The following is a 19,850-nucleotide window of genomic DNA, read 5'->3' as shown; positions in this document are numbered from 1 at the left end:
AATAATGATTAATACCCATCATTAAGTTACTAGAGCCCAAAGTGATGAACATAACTTTACTTGTTTTGTTTCTTATCAACATCCAAAATGTTACAAGAGCTACAGATATTCAAGTTAATATTATTCAAGCTGTCAGTGATTGATTTTCTGTCAATCATTTAGCATTAGCTTCAGTTTCAGTGCCATATTTTGTATGTCTTTGACTGATAAAGTAGTTCTTGTTTAAGAAATCGAATTCAGATCTCAAGTAAATAGTGAATATCCAATTTATAAAGTTAATATATTTATCAATTTGACCTGATTTAGCATCTAAAAACTATGTATTCTCAGCTATATAGTTTGAGTTTAAACATGAAATGGGGTTCAACTGCTCAGGTTTAAGGGTCAATCTATAGAAAGCTTACTGTAGGTGAGTTATTCCTGTATGGATCGATACAAGGATTCTTTATTGTGGGGTTTATATCACAGAGACAGATGGAAGCATACAGTTCAAAATCATACGTTCATGTGTAGTCTTGCATATTTTCTTTTTATATCAGTCCATCCCAATATTCTTCCTTCCTTTCTATTTCTGTCTCACACATATGCATGAAGGAAAACACTCTCTCTGTCTCACGCGCACACACACACACACACACACACACTCACACAGATCCGGTCAGCAATATGTTTCCAAGGCTGCCGGCCATGCTTTGAGGAAATGTGATCGGGCTCATAAAACATTGATGGGTGGATATCTTTAGAAACTCCCTTCTTCACCTCATCCCAACCAAAGCCGGTCGTCGCTTTTCCTCCATCTCTCACCTCACCATCACCCTCCTCCCACTCTGCTTTCTCTACTTTATCCATCCCTCTGGTCTCTTTCTCTCTCTCTCTCTGTCCCTCTTCCTCTTTTTCCTCTGCAATCTGTGTCTGACCGGGGTTAAACAGTAAATTGCCTCCGTTGTGAACTGAACAAATTTCTTTCTTACTCTTCCCCTTTTTCAGAGGGGCAGAACGATATGATGCAAAACCGAATCACAATAAATTGTCAGATTTATCTCTGCAATAGTAAATGTAGCAATAGCTATTTTAAATGCATCAGTGCATGAAATTTGCCCCCCTCACAAACCCACAATCCATCCATCCATCATCATTCTTTCTCTTCCTGCATTTGCAGAAACCTGTTACAGCTGGTTGCTTCATCCAGACAGAGAGAAAATCTCTCAATATTTCCCCCCCGTCCATTTTGAGTCGTTTCTCCCCACATTTAGTGGTATTTAATTTGATTTTGAAGCAGCCGAGCAGAGGAAGAGATATGTCTGAGTGAGACGGCAGTAATGGAATGTAGCACAGTGTTGATATAGGTGTGTGTTTAGTGTGTTTGCCCGTGTGTGTGTGTCTTGATAGATGTTTTGGTTCAGATCTACCAGGCTGAAAAGAGAGCTGTAGACCCAGTCAGGACAGGACATGTCGCCTCAAAACACTGTCACCTGCTGTAAAATGTGTGTGTCTGTTTTTATTTCTGTTTACAGACTTGTCTGTCTGTGTGCATCTGTAAGTGCATGTGTGTCAGGAGAGACAGAGTTTCTGTCTGCCTGTTTTGTAGCTGTTTTTCTGTGTGTCTCAGATATAGCCTCTGGCTATCTCTCTGCTTGTATACTGTAAGTGCCTTGGGCAAATTTGAGAGATGATTTGGTCTCAAGGGCTTTTTAGTTGATGTGTTATTGTGTCTGTTCTGCAACTTTACTGACCTCAAACTTTCTGCCCTGCAATTACCCACTCCTGCCCTGTCTCTAAATTGACCTCTGTTTTAACTCTTTAACAACAAATGCATCCATTTTTTACAGAATATAATAACACCCAGATGAATAATTTATTTCAAAGGTATGAGATCTCATATTTAGCACTTGTTATTGCTAACTAAGCATTAATAGTAATTAATCTTATCTATCTTATCCAGGGCAAGAGTTCAAACCACATCACTGTAACACTGCCTGGGATAGAGAATATTGCTAAATCAATATATACGCCCTCATAATTATGGTGAAGCATACATCAAATGACCTGAGGCTTAGCCAGTAGACGCTACATTCACATTCACACAAACTCCTGGTCATTATGAATAGTCCAAGTAACCCAGCTTTAGATGTATTTATGCGATAGCAGTGACGGATGTCACAAATTAGGTACAATAACAGCATCAGATAAAAAACAAATCTGAACATTTTGTCAGATCACATTGATGCATTCATGGAAGCTCCTGCTGTAATTACAGCGTGTGTCTCTGTGTTGTTATATCAAAGAATCACCGGGGTCAACTTCTGTTATGACCTTTCTAAAACCCTTGATTCAGTCAGTTCAGTCATGTATACAAAACGCTTCCACTGATTATGACGTTGCTCTCAGAAAAACAGACACAGGCTGAAGACCCATTTTCTATTAAATCCAAATATACCAAGATGGGCAGACCATCTCCTCCCAGATTACAAAAACAAGTCCCTCTTTGTGCACAACTTTCAGTTCTAGCGGGTGTGTGCTGTGAGAAGTTACATGACGCTCACTGTAGTTGGAGGTATTGCCTAAATCCAGTTGAAATTAGATTGTCAGGGCTGGTAAATGTGCTGAGTGTCGCCGGATCAAGTGTCTTCATTCATACTTAATTGCCTGGCACAGTTAGGTCAGTTTCAGACTGGTAGACTGTGGAAGAGAGAGACTGCTTTGTTTGTATTGTCTTTCTCTTTTTTTTATTTTTATTGATGATGTAACTGGGTCGTGCTTGGAAACCCAGTATAGAAAATATGAGTGTTTCTTTGTGTGTATCAGCTGCTGTGCCTTTGACCACAATAGACAACTGCCACATGTTTCTCCAGCCGGGGTACAGCTGGGTTTTGATGGCACAAAATTGTTCAGCTATCTAAAACATCAGTCATGTGCATCATGCTTTTTTGGTGGCAGAAGATAAAAAGGGACAGTTTCTTTCTAGACTCACCATTTTACCCTGCCATCAACAGTAATACAAGAAGAAACATGTAGGAGGCACAGACACCAATCTCTTTACAGAGTAACCTTTTTTTTTCTTTACTGGAATCTCTACTGGAAGCTCTTTGGCTCTCACTGTCGCTGTTTGCTGTTGCTGTCCTCACCTACACGTATGACTTACAGCTGAATACAAGTATTTGATGCCCACTCCCTGTAGGTTATTCAGAGTTATTCTGGGAAATGTTGGAAGTCACTAAATGAAGTGAGGATGACAGGTTGAGGAACAGAGGGTGCAACAGAATTGTAGTTGCAACAGTTTTATTTGGACATGTTTTTCTACACCCCACATACTCTGTGGTGTGTTTGCTTAAATATTTAAATCTGAGTTGCCATTTTTTATGGTTGCACCATTACATAAATAATTGAAAATAATAATTGAAATTCAAGATATTTTATACCTTCTCACCTTCTTATACCTTTGTACATTCAATACAAATTTTGACATTTTGGGAAACACACTTATTCGATTGCAGAGAGTTAGATGAGAGGATCAAAGCCACACTCTTGCAGCTGGTTAGTTTAGCTTAGGACAAAAATTCTATTTTAAATGAAATATCTAGCTTCTGGATCCACAACGTGGGGTCTGTGGTGCAGTTTCTGTGATTGGATGATGACGAGTTTTAGCTGTGAAATTGGAGTAATATGTCATGAAGATGGTGTTTGTGTACGTGTGTGTACTTGTCAGACTTCTGCCAGGTGGAGCTGCGTCTGTTGGCCCATCTCTCCTCCGACCCTGAGCTGCTCCGCATCTTCACTAACCCCCAGGCCGACGTCTTTACCATGCTGGCCTCTCAGTGGTAAGTCTCTCACACACACATTGGTTCTCCTCTGATATCCTTGCAAAGGCCAGTGTTGGCGCTCCACAGGGTTTCTCTCTCACTCCCAGTCTCTCTTTCTCTCTCTCCAGACTGCCAGCTCCTTCACTTCAAACGCTAATAACCTTGTTGCCATGACTACCATGCCAACTGCCTCATTCTCTCTCTCTCTCCCTCTCGCTCTCTCTTTTCCATGGGCAGGACACCCCTGGGCTGGTCGCCCTGGTGATTACATTGCCGTGCTTTTGAAGTATTTTTGTGAGTGTGTATGTGTGTTTTTCTCCTCCTCTCTTGCTGCCAGTGTGTGTCTGTGTTTACACACAGGTCTGTCTCGCCTTTTCAGTGCTGTGTGTTCAGTGTTTGGTGTGTGTATGTGTGTATGTGTATGCGTGCGTGTGTGTGTGTCCCAGTCTTCTACCTTTCCTCCTGTCATCTATCTCAGTCAGGTGTGTGGCAGAGGGCAGCCGGTTAAACAGATTACCTGCTCACAGAGAGACCATAATCACAGCTCTACTGAGACTTTTCATTGTTTCTCTTTCATTACCTGTCTCTCACCTTTAAACAAATTAACTGGTGTCACCGCAGCTCTGCTGGGATTACTCCGCCTTACTCTTTTGTTTTGAGCCCCTTGTTTTTCTCTTTTATAGTCTTCTATTTCTTCTCTTGCTGTTGTCCCCCTGCTTTTATTTTTCAGCTGGTTTTGGTCAGTGTGTGCTCTCTGTGTTCTTCATCTATTTTTTCCCTCCTTATTCCCATTTCCCCCTCATTTTCCATCACTCTTTTATATGTTCATTTCTCATTTTCTTTTCCCCTTATTCTCTCTCTTTCTTCTCTTTTCCTTTGTCCCATCATTCCCTCACTAGTAATGCCAGTGAGCCCTCAGTTATTTTGGCTGAAACCAACCTTTCTTACCAAACTATTGCATGAGGAGAAAGAAGGGTTTGGATTAGAGTGTGAAAATAAGGAAATCTTGTTTATTCATAGCCTGAGCGGCCAGAAGCTTTTTGCCTGCTACAGAATTGATTCCTTGTTACTTTGAATATTATTTATATTCTTCATGATGCAAAGAAATCTGAACAATCTGCTTTCTTATCTTCCAAGCTTTTTGCAAACTGGTATCAGTGGTATCAACAACTATCAGTTTTAGGAAAGCTCAGCTTGTTTCAGATCCAAAATGTGACATATACCTGATAGAGCCGGGTGGTTTTTAAAGTCCTCCAGTAAATTAATGCCTATCCAGCAGGGGGCAGTGAAAATCTAGTATGGATCTCCCACACCCAGCTGATCAGTGGAGGGGAATGTTCACCTTTGGGTAATCCATTGCAGGTTATAGGTCACCCATCATTTACCTTAACCTGTCATTTAACAGAGAAATGTTTATTTGTAAGTCTATGTGAGACAGAGAGAAAGAACAGTAAGCATTTTAAATATAATTACCTCATATTTAAGAGTCCTTATCCTGAGGCTGCAGGCATCAAGACATCTGACATCATGAAACACTGGAGTGTTGAAGCTCACCAGACACTTTTATAATTTTCCTGACTGTGTGTGTGTGTCTGTGTGTGTGTGTGTGGGGGGGGAACACTCTGAACACTGATCAGCACTGGCAGCTCCCCGTCAGCCCCTCCAGAAATGCCACTTTGCAGACGTATCATCCCACCCTGTCTGATCCCCAGTACTACGGCTGTCTACAAGTCACGTTACATAACTGTCTCTGTCTGTCCATCCCCGCCTCGCTCTCTTCTGTCCCTGTTGTTCTCTTTAGTCCTTCTGTCTCCTTGTACTTCATGTCCTTTTAACCTCCATATCTCACATTGTTTTGTTTTTTACTTTTGTTCTTATAGTTTTTGTTCGTTTCTGTCTCTCTTTTTACTTTTACCTTTTATCTGTCCAGCATTTCTCCTCTGTTCCACATTATTCTTCCTCATTTGTTTTCAATCAAAGTGGACAAAAATCTAAGCAAGACGTTATTCGTATGCACTCACAACTCATCACACAAAACATTTGAACTGTTTTCTATAATTTCTACAATGTAGGATCACCATTTTGAGTGGAAACCTTCACCTAAGGCTCATTATTCAGTGTCAGTAATAGCAATCAAGTTTATGAAAATGTTAAACTTCGTGAGCGAAGGATGTCAGTTGCATATTTCTATTAAAAAATGTGTTATAGTCTGATTTTTTAACAAATCTTTTCACCTCAGTGTCATTTTACCCACCTCTACACGATATCAAGACTGTGTATATGTAGTATATATATTTTTTTGTTTTTATCTCTGTCACTCAGGAAGGGAGTGAGTGAGGGTCAGGTGACCTCTGAGGATCGGGAACATGCCAAACGCATTGTCTACTCTGTTGTGTATGGAGCAGGTGAGTAAATACACACAGGCAGGCAGTGGGTGGTATTAGCTGATTGACACCAATGAAAATACAGATGTTCGTCAGTTAACATTGATCAGCTAGCAGTTGCTCTGTATTATTTTAAAACCATGGGTTCAGGAGTTATTTGGCGATTAGTCACAAGTGGTTTACTGTGTGAAGAGGAGAACTGACAGATAATTCAGGGATAAAACTCAAGCCAGAAAGAGAGGGGGAGAGAATCTGGAGTAGGACAATGATGTGATTGTTTTATCTAAGATTTCAGGTTATCAGTGCACAAAAACCCAGTGATTTCTACTTGGGCATAGTAGTTTTCCTGTGGGATACATTCCTGATTCCATACAGTGGACAGACATGAGCAGTGAGAGGTAGAGAGGCAGTGGAAGAGGAATGTATAATGCACCCCTGTGGCCCATAAAGAGACTTGTCTGTGCTACTTGTTGCCCTTCACACATGTTCGTGCTGTCACGGGAGACTGTGCATGTACTTGTGTTCCTCTCTATGTTTCTAATAACTGAGTGTTGGTGTAAGTAAGTTTTTGGTGTGTAATTATGCACATGTGTTTGTGCATCTGCCTGCGTACAAAACGTGAGCATGTTCACATTTGCATTTGCGCCTTCACCTGTGTGATGGAGGGAGGTTTTACAGGCAGTCTGCACTCTTCAGCAGGTTTTATTGCCAGTGACCACTTTAAATGCCTATGTGGAGGTACAGCTTTTTTTTCCTAGGCTAATACCGTACAGCCTGTGCTATGATCTGGTGTGAACCAATCACTAGACTGTCAAGGTACCAGCTCATTATAAATGCCTAATTTTCAAAAGCCTGTAATGTGGGATAATAACAGTTTTTACAATAACAGCTTGTTGTCAAAACTGCGATTATACCAGACTGCAGCACCTGTTCATTGTCTGCATAGCCTCTAATGTAGAGGTCATTGTTTTCAGTTGTTGAAGAGTATTATATTTTAATATAATACTATATTTATTACCATGAACTATGATGAACTTTTGGGTGCATGGGGACAAATCCCATGTTTAAACTGAAAAACTAAATCAAAAAAAAAAATCCAGATAACATTGAGAAAAATCTGCTAAAACAAACAACAACAAAGTATGTGCTTGCTGGCTCATACAGCTCTTGTAACAGAGGCATCTGTGTTCAACCGTATTTGACTTTCTGTGCCAAACTGAGGGACAAAGGAAGGCACTACATGGCTAGATGAAGACAAATGTTTTGATAAACAGAGATCAAGAGTCATGAGTAGAGTTTAGAGTTCCTTGAAACAAAACTTGGACCTGTAGATGCTATAAATGTTTACAGTATTAGCCATTTTCTGGTCCAACTCTTGAAGTGAAGTTGAGTTATTTCCCCCAGTTTCACTACTTGCGCAGGTGCAGCTCTTTTAGCTTTGTAGGTCAGTGAAACAAGTTCTTGCTCATTTTACTTGGAGGTTGCTCAGTTACTATAAAAGTGAAAGATCAGTAACCAATACCAATCACTGGTTTTGACCTATTTTTAGTGTGCTGACACCAGAGAGGGCCAATATTTAATCAAATATCTAAGTGAGTAAGGTGAATATATCCTGTTTTAGTGTAATAAAATAGATAAATGTATGTGTGTATGTTGACCGCTGAACATAACCACTAATCCTGCCCCTATGGATTTTTTAGTTCCTCTCTCACGGTGACCCAGACTCTATACGTAATCAAAACAGGACATTTACTGTTCTCCCTGAAGACAACATCATGACAAATCGAGAAAATATGTTTGATTTGATTAACCAATCAGGAGTGACCCTGAAGCGCATGGTTTGCATCAGAATCTGTATGTAGGGAACTGGGCCAGTGGCTACTTCTCTCTTAGGCTTTGAGTGCATTCAGGAGCTTGACAAAATCTGATGCTCTCAAGCTGATGATGAAGTGGTGTGTAGGATTTCTACTTTGGCAAGAGTCAGAGCTCAGCAGGAGAAAACAAACACTCGCAAACAAACACAGTCACAGACATGCACAGATGAATGATTCAGTTTTAGGAATCTCAATAAACCTCAGCTATAATGGCCGGTGAGGCAAATGTATAAGGACTACATTTGCGGGGGGGGCATGGGATGCATGCAGGGACAATTCACAAAGCAAAAGGTCAGTGCTAAAAATGCAGAGAAAATATGGAGTGCATGTGATGAAAAAGAGAGTGACAGGGTGAGATACTGGGAATAGTAAGGCACATGTAGAAAATGTAGGCTAAAGGCAAAGAAGAAAAAAGGGGAGGTGGCAGACGAGAGAGTAATGTAGGGGAAAGGGGAAGAGTAAAGAGCGGGTGGGGCTGAGAGAGAGAGGAGAGAAAGAGGAAAATGAGAAGAGGAACTGAAGGAGCTCCTGATCAGCGTAGACAGACAGCTCTTCATGGAGGGATGCGTTGCCATGGATACCGAATACTAAAAGGAAGCTTTCTCTGCGAGACAATAATCAGGCCAGGGAGGAGGGGCAGATCAGCGCGGTGCTATGGACTCATGAACACGCACACATACATACGTTTTATACAAATAGGTCAACAAATAAGAAGGCCAAGGGATGATGAAAAAAGTAAGATGAAGGAGGTGATAGGTGTAGTGTGCAGTGTGAAAACAGAAAGATCAGGAGGTTAAAAACAGATCAAAATTAATTTAAGTTCTTCATTCATTATATCTGATTAACCTGATTTGGACTGTCGTTAACTTTCAGAGAATATTTAAACTAACAATGTCAGCAGCATTTTTGCTTTTGGGGTTTTAATTAAGGGGTGAACAAGAAAAGGACATGAGCAACAGATGCAGGGCAGAAATAAAGCAACAAGGGCAGAATTAACAGAAAGGTTACAGCCTTAGTAGAAGAAGAGTCGAGAGAGGGCAAACTGAAAGGACAAAAGAGGTTGAGAGGGTTACAAGAGGAGCAGCGCAGGGACCGTCAGTAACACAGGTTAAAGGTCACTCCCTGAACTGACCTCATTCAGCTGGGAATGTGGGGCAGGAACACACTTATCCAGAGTCAGTCCTCTCTAGCATCTACACAGCATCAACATGGCTACTTCTGTCTCATTCTCTGTCCTTGTTACACACAGCAGATAAATATCAAACTCGGTAGCCTCCAGCTCCACACACACACACACACACACAGACACACAGACACACAGAGAAACCCATAACCAGCCACGTTGCCAAAAGGGCCACGGTCATGACACATTTCAGCAACTGTGAGCCCACCACACAGACAGACGTGCCAACTGGAACGAATTCAGCTGTCTTCTTTATCTTCTTACTCTGAGGCTGATTTTCTAAAAATGAACTTCATGTTGGCAACATTTGGATTTTTTAATATTACATTGTTCTTGATGCAAAAATGAAAGTATTCAGTAGTAGTGTATTTCTCATTTTAAATGTTTAACAGCTGGACACAAGATGCCTCCTACTTCACAGACAGTCCCCTCTCTGTGTATGTGCAGTGGAGACTGAATTTTTTCCACATTATGTAATTCAGACCACGACTGTCCTCCAAACTAGTTGTAATGTCACAAAATCCTGCTTATACACACACATCATAAACTCAGATTTAAGCTAAGCAAAGAGGAACTTTCCCCTTTAACAGATGAATGTGAAAACAGTCTTCTAATGTCAAACCCTGCTTATACATCATTCTGCACAGTGAAGGTCAAACATCCATAGACGTAGCAGTGATGTGTGTGTGTGCTGTTGTGTGTCGGTGGTGATTTTGAATTTACAGAAACTACTGCCCCCCCGCTCATCCCTCCTACTAGCTCTCAGGCTGTTTGGCATGACATTACTCATCACCAACCACACATCAACACACACACCCCTCAGAGATCAAAACCACAAATGCGCACACACACACACACACACACACATACACACAGTAACCGTGGCACCCATTAGCTCACCCTCTATACTCTATCGATCGTCTAACCTTATCGCCCGCTCCTCTAGTCTTACAGGCTGTACACCTTTAACACTTCCTGTGGAAACACACACACACACACACACACACACACACACACACACACACACACATGCTCTTGGCTTTAGCTTCATACACACCCACACCCACACACCCCTTGCAGCCTTGCCCTGATCTTTGCCGACTCGGCTTTTATCTCGTCCTCTTCCATCTCTCACCCTTCACTTGGCTCTACTTTTTTCGCTTTATTTCTCTTACCCTCTGGTCCGGTCCGTCCTCTGTTCACTCGCCTCCTTTCAACTCTCTCTCTCTCTCCCCCTCTCTCCCCTGGCCTCTCCCTTCTCGTCTCACAACTCTTCAGTCAGTCATGATTGTCAGTTTTGCTCCATTTAAATTCTTCCAGTTATTCATTTGTCAACTCTTTTTGCATTAAGGTCTTTCATGATTCAAATCATCACAGAACTTTAATATTAGAGGAATAGTTCAACATTTTGGGAAATATATTTGATTGCTTTCTTGTCTCTGTAGCTCAGAAGATTGATGCCACTTTTATATCTGTACCTTAAATATGAATCTACTATAGCAGCTAGTTATCTTAGCTTTGCACAGACAGGGGAAACATATATCCTGGCTGTGTTCAAAGGTGACAAAATCCACCTTCGAGCAACTCTACAGCTCACTAATTGACATGTTATATGCAATTTGTTTAATCTGTACAAAAACTGAAGTGTAAAATACACACTTTGCAGTGTTACAGTGTGTGCCAGACTATTTCTTGGCCAGCTGCAGTAACCTAGCTCTTGGCAAGAAAACAAGGCAACTTTCCCAAAATGGCGTACTGCAGATGTTGCTGACTTTTCTAGTATCACTTGCAGTGCTTGTGTGTGGAGTGTACTAAAATTAATTGAGTAAGGAATGATCCAGTACACTATCGTGGCTAAAAATAATATTTAATGATACCTCATAAAAAATCCTGTTTATTTTATCTGCGTTTTGTCAATGTTCCCTGTGCAACTTCCCCTGATATAAGCCTGAATTTTTAAATATGAGTTAGTTAATGAGTCGTAAATGTTCCCTGTAGGTCGTGAGCGTCTGTCAGGGATCTTGGGGGTGAGTGCCGATCAGGCCAGGCAATTCCAGGACAGCTTCCTCCAGACCTACAAAGAAGTCCAGGTCTTCATCCAGAGGACCATCCAGCTGTGCCACAAACAAGGTCTGTGTGCACTCATACTCCTATCGTGTCTGCCATGAAAATCATTACCTCAAAGTTAAGGAATAGAAATTGGAGGAAATAGAAGCTCAAGGGTCAAGGTCAGAGTTAAGCTAAGGCAAATCAGGGGTTAATGTTAAGGATTACAAATAGATGAAGTCAGCAAATACAACAAAAATGTGTGTGTGTGTGTGTGTGTGTATGTGTGTATGTCTGGGTTAGGCCCTGCACTTTTGACATACACTACATAGTTTGAATTTCTTAGGCGTGCACACATACACACACGCTCACTATGGATTTGTGTGTGTTTGGCTGAAGAAGAAGAGGATGTGCTTGCATTGGCAGGAATGAGACAAACTGCTGTGGGTCAGTACTTGAGGGGGGGGCACAAAGGTGGGTGTTAGGGTGTATGGGAAGGGCCTGATGGCTCAGATGGGACACTATTTATATTCTGACAAAACTGCGAACACAGCACACCTGAGACTTGAACACGCTCACACAAAATAGTGTAAAGTCTGCACTTTAACCCTCATTGCACACAGAACACGAGCCCAGTGTCGATGGCCAGAGAGACGCGATCAGAATGCACAGACAGATCCTCCAACCTTCGACACTCTGGCTGACTCTGGCCTCTGGCTTGTGATCTAATCCCATCTTAACTTTATCTTATGTGATGGGTTACAGTGTAAACCAATTACAACCTAATCAAATTGTAGAAATCACTGAGAAAGAGACAATTGTGCTGCCTCGTCAACTCTCTCAGGCTGTTAAATGGAAAACTAGGTCCCTTATCTTGAATAACAAGTGCTGAAAAATAACCTTGCGTTGAAGTAAACATCAAGAATTAGGTCAGGGCAATAGATGTTTTTACTCCGGCGGACCCCTCTGTCGCAAACACCGACCCACTGTTGCGGTCAGACAGGTGCTCCATCACCCACAGCAGACAGACCCCCCTTCTACACTCCCCCTTTTTTTCCTCTGGTGTCAGCTTCCCTAATCGAAGCACCGTAATGGACTCATTCTTCCAAAAAATGCTGCGCACAGATCACAGCGGCAGCCTCTTCGTTCTCAGGGGCAGAGTGATGATGCACCAAACAGTCGGCTTTAATTCAGCTCATCACCATGGTGATGCTCCCATCGGAGACGGTGCTGGGATTTATCTGCCCTGCTCGTCCCACACTCTCTCTCTCTCTATCTTGCTGTCCCTTCTGTCTCACTCTTTCTCTGTTTCTTTTCTCATTTGCACTCATCACTGTTTTCATATCTCTTTCCCCTCCGTCGCTCCCTCCCTCATTACACAGCAGAAATTTAACTGATCGATAAAATAGTCTTCTGTCGTCTGTGCTGGCTGGGAGGAGACACACAGTATCAGACTAGATTCACTGGCTGCTTTAGCTGCTGTGCTGTGACTCAGGGAGCAGAGATTAATTCGTGCTGTGGCTCCTTGTCCACTCTGAACACTTTATAGTTGATTGGTATCTGAGGCAGCGATATTTTATTCAGCTGTGGTGGGTGCCAGCAGGCTGAGCGGAGACGGGGTGAGCGGCGCAGGCACCGCTTGTGTCACATTTGTTGGAAATGTATTGGAAAGGGCAAAGTGAAGGTGAGGTCAGTATCACAGCGTGGGTGTAATGGCAGAGAGAGAAGAAAAAGATGGTGAGAGAAGTACGAAAATGTAACAGCCTCAAAGGAAGGGCACAAAGATGAGGACAAAAATAAGAATATTTGGTAGTTTTTATTATATAGTTGTGCTTCTCTGAATAGTACACACACTGTTTGACTCTCGCTGTCTTTGATATTAAAATGAGATAAAGCCACCACTCCGGGTAAGCCTGTCTTCTTGTTCTTCATATCATGCACATTTCATTAATGCTCTTGGGATGAATGCCATACCTTCATTTGAAAAGACTGCCTGAGATAATAAAAGAAAAAGAAAAAAGGAAGTGAAGTGAAATGAAGGAGGATATTTTTTTAAAACACAACAGGGGGAATCCACAGAGATGAAAAACTGGCCTTGATCTGCACAGATATGTAAACACCCTGCTGAGCTGACACTCATACATAAACACGTCCCGGCTCTGATGCGCTGTCGGATCATTCATGTGCATACGGATTTAGATATTTCAACTTAAAAACTGCACAGAATGGAGCTGGCAAAGACTTGTCATTAATTAAAGACAAAGAATTTGACATTTATTTGTTCCTTCAGTCTCTGATGCTTCGTCATAGATTTTGGCACGTCAGCACAAACAGCAGCAATACTCACCTTCAGTTCAAACACTACATAGAGACCAGTGATGAGAAAAGTAAACTTTTACTCTCTGAAATGTTTCCAGTGTTTTGAAATGTTAAATTTAGGGCAGATGTGTAATCTCTCTTACCGGTCTTAGATCTCAACAATTTCCTGTAGGCTTGGCGATGTGGCCAAAATCAATATCACAATACTAATAAAAATGTTTTTCCACTGTCAGTATATATTAGAAAATGGATGATGTATGCAAACTACAAAGAAACTAAGTAAATTGATAGCCAGTGCAATAAACTTTACATCAGACTAAACTCAAAGTTCTTAAAGCCTGTGAAAAATGTCAAAAGTAATTTTCTATATCATTAGATATCAGTATTAAAAAGGTAGCAAGGTTAAAGTTTTACTAAAAAAAACATCCCTAGGTGTTATTTATTAAGAGAACACTTTAAAGCTGGTGGTCACACCAATGTATTTGATTTATATATTACTAAATCCTCATCATTTAATGCCAAATAGTAAGAAGCTGATTGAGAAAATGGGTTTTCAGGACAATAAATAAAACATTAAGCTTTTGTTTTAATTACATCTGTTGTGGAATCTGTCATGATCTGTTTTATTTTGATATTACTTCACTTCCTGTCTCTGTGTCCTTTTCCCTCCTGTGCTTCATGTCCTCACCTGTTCCCACTTCCTCAATCAGCCCTGCAGTCACATGGTCTCTCCCCACCTTCACCGGTTCATCTGTTCTGTTTCCTCGAGTTACCTTGTGCTCTCACCTTTGGATTTTTCCCTCTGTGGCTTTATTTTGTTATTAAGTTATCATGGAATCATTAATTTAAAACAATAAAACATCACAGTCATGTTAACACAGCACAATACAACTGAAAGGTAATAAATGATAATACTGAATAACTGCCCAGTTCTAGCTTTTAATGCTGCTGTCCATCAATTGTACCACCACTTTCTCCAAACCACTGACCATGATAAGTGCCTGAGCTTGAAAAGCGCCATCCTTCACAGCATTTTGTCACTGACTTGAAAAACCAGGCCTATCGAGTATGAAAAACACACACATTCCAGTATGATTCACAGTCGTACCCGTCCATAAATGGAAACATTTGTGTGATGTGCTTTCACTGACCCAAAGTACACCACACACCTCTGTCACCAGGCCCCAGAACAAAGGTCACATTCCTCGTGAAAAGGTCACACTCTTGTGTCATGGGTCAATTCACAGTGAGGAGAGCGTTTTTTTGTTTGTTACTATCTGTTGTGTGGTCATTTCCTGTGCATGTATGCTTGTGTGTGATTGTGTGTGATTGTGTGTGTGTGTGTGTGTGTGTGTGTGTGTGTGTGTGTGTTCTGGGAAGAGGGTCATTCAGGTTTCATGCCCTGGTTGGCTTTCCTCATAGTAAGGGATACTAAAGGGATTTAGCTGTAAAGCCTGCCCCATTGTTGTCCAGCTGGTGGAATGTACTGGTCCCACTGTGTGTGAGAGAATGAGTGTGTGTGTGTGTTGCATACCTGTACATGACAATGTGTGTGTGTTATGTGCACACCACGTCACTGCACATTCTTGTGTTGCCTTCCAGTGTGTTTGTGTGACAGTATTGGGAATGCGAGTGTGTTTCTTTGCCTTTGTATGTGTATAGTGGATGCCATGGTTTGTGTGTGGGTGTGAGTGGGTGGTGTATGCTTGTGTCATTGTAAGCCTGCTGTTACCATAATCACCTATAATGCTGCATCAACAAATGAGCTTTCATGAAACTGTTCTCTTCAGATCGTACTCTGTAGCTTCATGGACGAGTCACTTGACTGTGATGAGTGAGACGGTTCTGAAAAAGTAGAACATTTCCATCCAGGGTTACAGGTCAAAATATGATTTTGCCTCCAGACAGTTTTCATACTCATCTTAAAGTTGTTTCAGTCCAGACAGGTTTTGAATTGTTTTGGCTTTGGCTGAATATTAAAGTCTGTTCACAGGTCTCGAGGTTGTGTTTTGCAAAGTTTGATAAACTGAAGTTAGTTGAGTCAGCATTGTTTGGGCAGCTCTGAAGCTTGCTCTTCATTTCTGCTTAAGGCTGGAGGCTACATTAGCTGCTTCTAGCATAACGCACTCAAATCTCTGACCAAACTTTTGGCAGTCATGTTGCATTGTGGGCAATGTAGGCACCAGGTTTTGACAAGAAAGATCTGCTGAATCCATTTTGATTATTTTTCTTTAAAGAGTCTGACAGTGCTGTAGAAGTGTAATGCTAAATTGGTGGAGTACTCTTTAAAAACTGTCTTCGACCATAACCCACTGTAACCCCCTTAAAGTGAAACAATGCACACTCATGACCACTTTTATTTTTGTAAATATTAAATCTTAAGATCTTAATTTTTGCTTTTGCCTAGGTTATGTGCTCTCCATCATGGGCCGTCGGCGGACCCTCCCTCACATCAACTCTCCAGATTGGGGCATCCGCATGCAGGCTGAGAGACAGGCTGTCAACTTTATGGTCCAGGGTAGGATGACTGACCGCTTGTTTACTGGTCTGTATGATCCAGACCTTCTTAATTTACTTCTGCTGATCATGGAGTGGCAGCTGTTAAGAGCTGTTTGTGGAGAAAGTCAGTCACTTTAACAGTTGAAATATAAATGTGTGCGTATGGGAATGTGTGTGTTTACATGCACATTACATCTCACTTTCAGCCTGATATCATTCATCGCTTTGACTACTCCTTGGCAACCCCTGTGTGCAGGTGTACAGGTTTGTTTGTGTGCACAGGTTCTGCTGCTGATCTCTGTAAGATGGCCATGATCAGAATCTTCAACCTGGTCTCCTCCTCCACCTCGCTCTCTGCCAGGTACAACCACTAAACATGGTGCCACTGACTGAGGATGCTCATATTACAAGCCTTTGCTCCCACGATAAACCCTACCGCTGTATCCCTCGTTCTCTCCTTTCATACATTAACTGTAACAAAATCCACACTGGCTCTTCCCACCATACATCCTTCTGCATCTACAGGAAAAACATGATCATGTGCTGTGCTTACAGACAGAAACAGACTGAGTCTACCAGGCCAAAACACATAAGAAGCATTCACTGGTTTACCAGCCAACTAAATTTGAAGAGTTGAGGCGTGTTCCCAAATGATTGCTGCTTACATGCCAAACATTCAGCTAGAGTAAACACACTTGAAGCAAGAGCCAAAATATACCAGAGTTAGAGGGGTGTGTGTTGGGAGAGCGGGGTGCAAAGTAGTGGAGGATTAAAGTTGAAGCCTATGTGGTTGTTTATCGACGAAGACACTTGGGATCAGCTGTTTGTGCCACGTACTTATGTAAACCTGAATGTGTTTGTAACCGCAGACTGATAGCGCAGCTCCATGATGAGCTTCTGTATGAAGTGGAGGACTCCCAGGTGGAGCACTTTGCAGGTAAATGTATCAGCATCTGAGATCAGTTATCAAATGTATAATGTGTTTTAGACATTAGAGTCTGTTTTGATTCAAAGTTTTCTAGTTTATATTCAGTATGGCTGAACATTCCTGTGCATAAAAAGACCTTAAATTATTATGGTCACTATGGTTGTTAATATTTGTGTGGATATGTGGGTGGATATACTTTTGTGTGCAGCCTTGGTGAAGCACACCATGGAGTCCCTGCAGCATGTAGACCATCTGGGCGTCCATCTTAAGGTGAACAACTGCAACCTGAAAGTAAACACATTCAGTTTTATAATAGTGTTGATTGTCATGTTCAGCGATCGTACTGTGCACATGCTACACCTTTGCCCAATCATCGACACACTGTTTTTGTCGCCATTGCACCCAAGCCAATGGAGATGTACACAGTAACAACCAAAGCAAAGCAAAGAGGAAACAGCAAGATTATGGCCCAAAAAACGGGCACATCGTCTATCTGCAGTCTTTGCCTTTACTTATAAATGCTAGTTGCTAATTATGTTCAGAAGTCATCCTTACGCTTTTTAGTGAAACCAGTATTTACTCGTTGAACTACTGGCTATTAAAGATACAGACAACGAGCCACAGGACACCCATTCTGGTCTGGTGCAACAGAACAGTGAGGTGACAGATGAAAATCAATGTAGGTCACTGTGAACAACAGCTACACATGTATCCCAACACCATGACACCCTACCCCTTTCCTTGGTGTGTGTGTGTGTGTATGTGTGTGTGTTTCCCAGGTCCCCCTGAAGGTGGCAGTCTCCAGTGGCAAGTCCTGGGGATCCATGTCTGAGCTCACCATCCCTCCAACATCCCCCTCTCCTTCTCTTTGAGTCCTTCCTCCTCCCTCCCTTCACCGCCCATCTCTCCACCTCACCTCTGTTCAATAAAATACTTTTCTTTCACTGTTCAGACATTTTCCCTCCTCTCTCTCCCTTTCTGGTGCGTTCTCATCTTTCTCTGAATTTCTTGTTCTTGTTCCACTTCTCCACCCTCTCATAGTCTCTCTCTCTCTCTCTCTCTCTCCCCGCCTCTCTCTCTCTCTCTCTCTCTCCCCGCCTCTCTCTCTCTCTTCACTTGTCCTGCATCCACATCGCTATGGAAACCAGGCAGCTGCAGCTCCTTCCAGCTCCCAGTTCGCGCTTTCACTCCATCCGTATCCGGGGGCAACGGCAGGAGCCACAGACTGGATTGCGCCAGTTCTCTTTTTTTTTCTCTCTCTCTCTCTTTCTCTCTCACCATCCTTAAAAAAAATGATTCCTTGTCCTCCTCCTCTCCTCCTCCGTTTTCACACTATCTTGTTAAGACCAACGCTGTTTTCTCTGCCACGTTGCCAAGGTGAAGCTACACATTTGAGGGAGTGCTTGATATTTATTGGTTCATAAAAATGGTTAGCATGATGATTTTTTTAAAGAGGACTTAGCGGTTGAGCTACCTGAAATATGGCGTGCTGTGTTTTACAGAAGGCTTTCTTGTTCTTATTGTTTTTACACTTTGTTCGTGCAGAATAAAACTTGCACTTGTACTGTGTTCTTACAAATGTCTGTGACAGGAGGCTCCCACTTGATGAACCCAGTGACCTCTCTCATCCATTTTCATTTTTCATGCATGTTTTTCCATGTACACCAGGCACTAATCCTTAATTAATTCTTCAAGCTAATTTGCATGTTGCATTCAATTGCATTTTTAGAGTTGATGATCTTATTAACAGAACAGCATAATAACCTTGTATTTCAACAAGTGAAATAGTCTTGTATTTAGCAGATATTTGATTACTTCAGTGCCATAAAGTCATGATCAGGGACACTTTCTTTAATAACCTTGCTCTTTGTGTTGGTTGCATTCAGCTGATTCAAAGCAGATGATCTAATTTCGCTCAGCTGTGAGCATCCAGCACCTCGCTCTCTCCAGCTCATCTTTTATCCGCTCACTTGGCTCTAGCCCACTCTCCCCTTTGTCTTGTTCATGCCTCAGTCACACTCACACACACACACACATTCCACGAATGCTCGTACACAAGCATAAACACGCAGTTCAGAAACACACACACACACTTTTATCCTCTCTTTTTTCTCCCTTTTTTTATTAACCACACAGCCACCATGAATGCACTCATACTCGGTCACCGGCTTCCAGGCACACTGACCGACTTTCCTTGTCTCTGGCAGCCACAGTGAGACTCTTTTGGCCCCTTTTATGCTGTCCTCCAATTAAGACCCTTTAAGCCTAAGAGGTGGGCCTCGACAGATTCATACACTGTGTGACATTTTAAACAAAGCCTAACCCCCCTTTACCTATTTGAAATGTCATCTCACATCGGCTGCTAATTATAGGAGTTGCCACTTTTTAAGTCAGTTACAAAGGTGGCATGTAGGATATCCAGCAGCTCCGCCAACAGTTCTGTCTTGTCATGCATTTACATTCTTCTAGGTCCCCTCTCTTTTTCAGCGGAGCGGCCCTTCACTTTGCCTGTTGAACCCGCTAAGAGGGAATGCGCTCCCCGTGTGCTGATGTGAGAGAAGCTTTTTCTCAGCAGGTCAGTATGAGCAGTTCGGAGCCACAGCAATGGACAGTGTTATGGAAATCTGCCCCTCTATTCTCTCATTGTTCTGTGGTTTAAGGGTGCAAGCCCCCCACCCCTCACTCCCGTTTGAGAGGGGAGTGTGAGACTGGTATGTGCAAATTCTAGAGAGCACTCTGCACTTTTAGAGTAGGGGTGTTCAAAGTGGGTAAAACAAACACTAACAAAGGTGTTTTCCAGTGTGTTTGTGTTTAGCC

At 42.1% G+C, this 19,850-nt stretch overlaps 1 protein-coding gene across 6 annotated transcripts in view; it reads left to right on the top strand.

The window, feature by feature from the left end:
• The window catches only part of poln (polymerase (DNA directed) nu), an 87,643-nt gene that overhangs the window by 37,574 nt on the left and 30,219 nt on the right, over nucleotides 1-19,850 (top strand). For 4 of the 6 annotated variants that reach the window (XR_007814566.1, XR_007814565.1, XR_007814567.1 and 1 more), the window contains exons 21-28: nucleotides 3,707-3,818; nucleotides 6,123-6,205; nucleotides 11,240-11,371; nucleotides 16,014-16,124; nucleotides 16,388-16,466; nucleotides 16,975-17,042; nucleotides 17,242-17,303; nucleotides 19,503-19,608. Coding sequence is in view for 2 of the 6 variants with exons in the window: in XM_018705146.2 (XP_018560662.1) it covers nucleotides 3,707-3,818; nucleotides 6,123-6,205; nucleotides 11,240-11,371; nucleotides 16,014-16,124; nucleotides 16,388-16,466; nucleotides 16,975-17,042; nucleotides 17,242-17,462 (806 nt within the window). In the remaining 4 variants the exon portion in view is untranslated. Of the gene's footprint in view, nucleotides 1-3,706; nucleotides 3,819-6,122; nucleotides 6,206-11,239; nucleotides 11,372-16,013; nucleotides 16,125-16,387; nucleotides 16,467-16,974; nucleotides 17,043-17,241; nucleotides 18,117-19,502; nucleotides 19,609-19,850 lie in introns of those variants that run through there. The other 2 variants (XM_018705150.2, XM_018705146.2) reach the window with 2 other exon arrangements.

Source organism: Lates calcarifer, linkage group LG14 (assembly GCF_001640805.2).
Source record: "Lates calcarifer isolate ASB-BC8 linkage group LG14, TLL_Latcal_v3, whole genome shotgun sequence".
Lineage (NCBI taxonomy): Eukaryota > Metazoa > Chordata > Actinopteri > Centropomidae > Lates > Lates calcarifer.
This window is presented reverse-complemented; position numbering and strand designations above follow the sequence as displayed.